We start from the raw sequence: 7,192 nt of genomic DNA, 5'->3' as shown, positions 1-7,192 counted from the left end.
AAATCACAGCATCTCCTCAAGGCGCTTTATATTACAAGGTGAAGACAATAATGGAAAAAATAAAGCAAAAACACATAAAAACTACAGATTTCAAAATAAAACAGGAAATGATAACAGCAATCCAAATCAAAAATTAAACTTGGTTATGTCCAAACATTACAGATTAAGCTCTGCATCATCTTAAAGAGCACTGACAGAGACCCCAGCGTTGTGTCCTTAAAGTGCTATTTAGAAACAAAAGCCAAAGGAGCCGACGTCATCAACGAGTCTTATTATTGTACGACATACAATCAGCTTTTCAGCTTCCTGCCCTGAAAATGTCCGTGTTCTATTTGCATACAGAAAAAAGGGCTCCATGATACAAATATAAAATCAATAACTGAACCCAATATTCTTCTTGCTGCTTTCTGTTCTGTTTCCGTTTCTTTTCCTTCCATTCAAGTTTCACTCGCAACAACAGGTAACCTGGCTGCACATTTCATTCTAAATCGCTCCCACACACGCTCCTTTGCATTTCAAACGCAGCGACTTTTTCCTCATAAATAAACATGACAGGTGGGTAGCAGGTGTGAAATGTCAGAGTAACAAGGCTCATGATCCGGTCAGTGCGGTGTGACGGCTGTCTTTCACGTGGAGGGATGAGCGGATCCGCGGCTCTGATTGGCCAGGCGCGCGCTCCCCAGAAGGAGCGCCGGGCTCTCTACTTGTCATTACGGTTGCACCGATTCACATGCCCACGAACACGGCTGGGCACGGCAGTGTGCCTATCTCCTCTCGGACTTGCACATTATTCAGACCAGAAGTGGCGGCTCGCACTATGGATGCTACTATTTATGAGATCATATTTGGAGAGCTCGGGGACCTAAATTGTAGTTTAATAGAGGCTTTCCAGGACACTTTTTTGGAAAATGCTTCATTGCCATTGCTGAGCACTGATGGTAAGACGGAATTGCTCCATTCTCCTTCCTCAGTATTGAGATGTTTTGCTGTTACATCTTAAAAATAGAAAGCTAAGCGTCGACCTTTATTTTTTATTTTATTTTATTTTATTATGTTTCACCCCTAAAAGGTTTATATTGCAATGCCACAACCGATGAGATTGGAACCTGCTGGCCGCGGAGCAGCACTGGCAGGATTGTAGAAAGACCTTGCCCTGAGTACATTAATGGGGTGAAGTACAACACAACGAGTAAGTCTTTCCATCGTGGAAAAAAGTTCCTTAACGTGTCATTGTGTGGGAAACTGTGGAGCATTTTGTGGAAAATTGTTTAGTCAGTTGTGGAAAAAGAAATAGCGCAAAGCAAATGAGCGCAACATCAGCAAGTGCGTTAATTACAGCAAGACTTCATGAAAAAAAAGAAGATTTGTGCTGCAAACAACCGCCCGTTACTATAAGCAATAACAAACAAATCCAGCAGCTTAATGATCTCTCATTTAGCCCACCGTCTTATGAATTTTCATTTCTACCCTAATTGGGTAATTTTTCCAAAGGCTTATTATTAGTACCCCCCTTCTGTTCACAAGTAAAGCGGCATAGACAGTGAATCAGTGATCATTATTAAACCTCCTGTTACAGGAACAGCTGCTTAAGAATGTGCGTGTGTGCTTTTCACTTAAAGGGCAAATACACCTAAAATCGCTCAAATCTCTGCTTCTGTAAGCTACTTACATGTATGTGAGGCATCTCTTGGTCTGATTTTACTGGAGTGGGAATTTTGTTTGTTCCAATAGACAGCTGGACAAATTGGCATCGCACTGGTATTCCAGTATCAGCAAGGAGAGAGAGCGAGAGAGAGTGAGGTGATCTGCTGTAAAATTGAGACTGACTGCCCATTAGAACTATTGTTATTACTGTTATCATAGCAGCACCCTCTAGTGTCCAGAATAAGAGAGGATATGAAACAATGAAAGCTTCCATGGGAGGAGGTTGCGGTGGATGGATGGGTCTACTAAACATTGGACTAGGCCGCTTTCTTTAATAATCTCCTTATCTTAACCAGGTTTTTTATGTGTCTGTGTAAATCTCCATTTAGAGAGACTGTTAGGTCATTCATACAAAATGAGTCAACATTCAAATGTCTTTATTCACTGTTAAATATATTGACAAATCCAGTAACAATCAATATACTGACTTAATGACACTCCCATATGAATTAAAGCTTTGAGTTTTCAAGGTGTGTGTCTTTGAATTGGTTTCATACTGTTACCAAGTCTTAATAAAGTTGTAATCAGTTAGCTCTGCTGTTGTGTCCAATAAGTTTAGCTTAACAGTCCTCCAGCTAAACAGTCATGTTATTCATTTGTTCCTGCAATCCTATTCAAGCTATGTATGTGTTCCTACAATAAGCCTAAAATAAGTATTGATGTTTTTCTAGTTAAAACAACTGCCAAAGTCAATATTCACATGCTCGACTTCTAACAGTGAGACTGGGGTTTGAGATTTGTCTGGTGTGACCAAACAATGGACTCTATGGACACCTTCCACTTGGGCTGTATCATACAATATTGTCTGTCATAAGAAAAGTTTTATGTGAAAAAAAGTGTCATATTGTGATATCACTTCTATAGCAATGGTTATTGTGCATATTCCTTATTGCGCAAAACAACAAGACACGCCCAGACATTTAGTAAAAAGGGAGATATTTGAACATCTTCCAACAAAACACAATACTTAGAAAAGTATTTTTCATTACTTCAGGTGAAAACACACCATGAACTGCAAGGAGACCCAAAAATGGTATAACTGAGCATCATTGGAGCACTCGCGAATCTCACTCCCTATGACAGGAAGCACAAATGGCAGAAGTTACCAGTGCTGCTTCATATTTTTTGGGCAAGTATATGTAATAATATAACGTCAATTGAAATGGTGGAAAAACAGGACATTAAGCAAATGGCTTGACCCAAGTAACAACATCCCAGGTAGAAAATGTTTTCAGCTTCAGTTTTATTCTGCTGGTTGCTGATGAGTTACAAGGTTAAGTTACTTTAATAATTACTTAAAAGTATCAAATTACTGTGTATCCCCACAATCCAAATGCAGAACACCAACATTTCCACTGAAAACACTAACCAGGCTCCTTTTACACTTACATTTGTCTTATGCTGCATCACTGAATATAATGCTGTGTCACTACTATTGCACTGTGATATTTCTGCTGCTGGGGGCACCTTGTTTCAGTAGAATCACACTTTGAATGAGATCATCTGTCATCGATGACAGCAGCTCATTGGAAATGAAGGACTGAAAATGTCCATTATTTTGTTTGCACAAATAAACAGTGCTGCCGGCAACCTGCAATCTCAGATAAAACATTGTTCAGGATTATTTTTCTACATCATCATAATTCTTGAAGATGTCTTTGAAATATCATGATACAATTTTTAGGCGCCCACCCCCATCCCTACCTGCGTGTCCTGGGTGTCACCCTGGATCACTCAGATATTAACACAGCTCCTGTAGGCTCCAAAATGCAACTCTAGTTCATAAGAGCTTGCAGAAATGACTTATCTGGTCAATTTCTTTGGGGGGAGGGTGGGTGTGAGGTTTCAGAATAATACTTTTCACTTTGCTTCTGATTTCAACAATACGCTAAGAGGATGGTTTTAATCTGCTGGCTTGACAGGCTGAGCAGTTTCCAAACTAATCTGTGTCAGCCAACAGTTTAGCTAAGAGCTGAGAACAGCATATCACAACTCCGCCACCCCAGCACTGTCACCTTATGTAACTCCTGTGTTAGTCATAAGGCTGATGAACTTGTTGCCGAGAAAACAACACCATTCATTTCACAAAATAACTGACCTGCACCAAGTGTGAGTGTCCAGAGTGTCCAAATCTGGATTTTTCATTTAACACTACTGTTATCTCTGTAATAGACTCAGGTGTAGTGTCATTACCCACCAAACCTCTGATATACACCCACAATCAACTGCTGTCTGATCACCTCTGATTCAACTTTGCTCTTAGTATTAGCTGAACACGGCTGTTGGTTTGATCCACCGGTGTGAAAAGCATATATTGAGGCACCTTGTCCAAGGAAGGTTTACTTGATAGCACCCTAGTGAGTCAATATTACATTTTTATCAGGCTCAGGTTTAGATATTGAGGCTGTAATATACTGGCTGACCTGTGTGAAGAGTTTCCCGTTAGACAATAGGAGAAGTACAAAGAACTGTACAGCTGCCGTTTCCTGCATCACCCAGGAGTGAATGAATACAGCAATCAAACAGTAAATAAAATATTGTTTGAATGTTTGTCTCAAACATATGTGCAGTTCAGAAATTAGATAGAAGAGGTGACAGATTTTTCGCCCTCGCGTGAAAAAGTTGATGAGTAAGTTAATTACAGGGATTGGTTCTTGTGACAGCAGAGATTACAGGTTTTATTCTTTCGCTGTCACCAACATTTATAATTACATGGATTGTTATATTTTTAACACAGATCTGACATGTGACATGTGCAGCTAATAAGCTTTGAAATGCTTGGATTATCTTAGCTATGTAAACAAATCTTTTTTCTTCTCCCTGTCATATCAGGAAATAGAGTTTCAGTTTTTTAGGATGTGAAACATGCAACAATAAATGCAATGTTTTAAGTCAGACTATTAAAGAAGCCAAAGCAGAATATTTAATAGATTGTGGTTCGACACAGCAGGGAGGCCATTACAAAACTCTTCACAACTGATAGCTTAACCACAGGATTCAGCGTGTTTTCACAGCAAAGTGAAGTGACACCAGAGACAATGTAGGTGATTATTCTGATCCTCCTAGGTCACATTAGCAGCCCTCATTTGCATTCAGGAAAAAAAAAATACAAATTTTAAACCACAAAATAGGTCAGACTAAGAATAGAAGTAGGCCCTAACATCCCATGAGCAGGTGTTAATTAAAACAATGCAAAAAAATTAACTCTGTGTGAAACTGCAGCACAGCAATTTGCAAACTGAAGCCAAACAAGATGCGCTTCTAAGCCAATCACTTCGACCACATGCCTAACAACAGCCGTTTGCCCAGCATAGAGCCAGATATTTCATGCTTCTGTACAAGCCTGCATATTAGAAATGAATGACCCAGGATATTTTAAGGCGAATCCCTTGCGCTTTGCACTCCCAGTTGTTGAACAGTGCAAGATATAAATGCCACATCTTGCTTGAAACCGTGTAGGTTTTCTGTGGTGCTTTCAAATGAGCAGCTGAGCAAGTGTAAAGTAAAAATGTTGCGATTCTTTTACAAAAATTAGAAGTTTAAGAGGCTTAACGGGGCAGTTCAGGTAAGTAGCTATAAATTCTTTTCCATTTCATCTGGCTTGTATAAATATTAATGTCTGCGCAGAGTGACTTAAGAGCATTTATGCATTTTTAAACTTTCCTCTGTTCATGTTTTTTTTTCTTGCAGCGCATTTATTCGTTCCTCTGGTTTACATGAAGTGAAAATCGCCACCGTCGGGCCACAGTTGTTAGATACGGTCTGCTTTCTAACTACTATATGATGTGCTCTCTATCAAGCCTCAGGCAAAACAAGCTGTCCAAAGCAGTATTGGAGAGTGGCACCAGTGCTGAAGTATTAGTTTTGGAAGATAAATAAAAAATATGTGACCTGTATGCTTTGTCTGTTCACCCAGAGCATAACTTTAATTATTCAGTGAATCACTCCTATTGTTCTTGAAAATTCACCTCCTCCCAGTGATGTGTGTTCATTCTCACATAGGCGACATCCTGTTAGCACATAATGTACCATCCTAGTCAACACAAATCAAAATCAGGGCAGCTGTTTCTACAATAGAGCTCTATTGATTCTCTTATCAGGATTAATAAAGTGTGAGACATATCAGTGCTGCTCCGTGTATCTGGTTCAGGCTGACAGCGGAGAGAGTGAAGCTGATGTAGTGTTGCATGTTGGGGGATACAGCTTGTCTCTTTATTTTAAATCACAGCTAATTCTGTACCTCGTCTTCTGGAGGCAAACATGACACTAATATAAGGTTGTGGATAAACATAGACAGGCATTGTTATTAATTATGAAACTGGTATTAGCACAGTTTTTTTTTTGTAGATGTTCCCTATTAAAAATTGTTTAAGAGCCTATGGTGGCAGACGGACCCATGAGCACAAGTCTTAAAATGTAGAGCAGATTCTCAGGAGGACCGGTTGTGTGACTAGGAATGTGTGAAAGAAATCCTGCCTTATTTGTCAAAAGCTTACTCACTGCACAGCATGACCAAATGACTCGCTGAAGTTTAATGACAGTTTAAATGACTATAGTGGCTGTTTTGCATCTTCTTGTCTGTGAGCTGTCATGTCCCTACACAGAGGAGGATTAATATGAAACTCGTTTCCCTACCTCGTAAAGCTGTGGGAAGAAATTGCAGAAAATTACATGTGGACAGTCAACGCTCATTGTTGCATTCCCTTGTTTAGGTGTTCCCAAATCACAAAATGTCTTATTTGTGACACTTAACTTACTGATGCAATCTATCTCATGTGCATTTTCTCATGCCGAGAAACATGCACATGCGGCTGCCACAACTTGTGTTATTTTTTCTTTGCTCAATCTGATGACGGCACCACAGGTCTCTGCAAAATACCTCTCCTACTGCGAATCTAGCCCTTTGAAACCTTTGATCCCCTTCTCCACGGTGAGACTGAGTAAGAGGTTCAATCAGCAAATTCAGGACAGTATGTGTTGCAAACATTTCACTAGCCATTGCACACCAAGTCCCAGAGGGGGTCCAATCAGCACCAGCCTCCGCTGGCTGCACTCACCACTGGCTCCCACACCACAGATGACACACTAAAGTACCGGAGACATTTTGAAGCTACCAAATAATACAAATATCTGCAAAGCATGTCATGATTATTTATTATGGTTTATTTTCTTTTCATTCCTACTTCTGTGTTCACTCGTAAATCCAGGTCCTCCTTCCAAACATTTTCATCTTATCATTTCAGACCAAATGACACATTTACATCCATATCTCCTGAAAACTGCATTCGTTTTAGTGTTGCACTTGTGTCTCGATAGATGCCTCAAATTAATTTTCCACCCTCATCTTCCCCACTCTATCTCAAAGTGGCGTTTTCACACATCCAAACTCAGACGATGGACCGGCTTTCTTGTTAAAAAAGTCTTAAAATCTCAGTACCTGTTAACAGAGGTAACAGTTTTCTCAGTGGTATACCACTGAGACTCCTGC

The 7,192-nt window shown here is 39.9% G+C and overlaps 1 protein-coding gene across 3 annotated transcripts in view; it reads left to right on the top strand.

Moving 5' to 3' along the window:
- The first annotated feature begins 697 nt into the window (after positions 1 to 697).
- The window catches only part of LOC100692941 (corticotropin-releasing factor receptor 2), a 36,068-nt gene continuing 29,573 nt past the window's right edge, over positions 698 to 7,192 (top strand). For all 3 annotated transcript variants that reach the window (XR_002056991.2, XR_003215025.1, XM_025900598.1), the window contains exons 1-2: positions 698 to 938; positions 1,070 to 1,189. Coding sequence is in view for 1 of the 3 variants with exons in the window: in XM_025900598.1 (XP_025756383.1) it covers positions 731 to 938; positions 1,070 to 1,189 (328 nt within the window). In the remaining 2 variants the exon portion in view is untranslated. The remainder of the gene's footprint in view (positions 939 to 1,069; positions 1,190 to 7,192) is intronic.

The sequence above is a fragment of the Oreochromis niloticus genome, linkage group LG18, assembly GCF_001858045.2.
Source record: "Oreochromis niloticus isolate F11D_XX linkage group LG18, O_niloticus_UMD_NMBU, whole genome shotgun sequence".
NCBI lineage: Eukaryota > Metazoa > Chordata > Actinopteri > Cichliformes > Cichlidae > Oreochromis > Oreochromis niloticus.
Note: the sequence above shows the minus strand (reverse complement) of the source record. Positions and strands in the feature narration are given on the sequence as shown.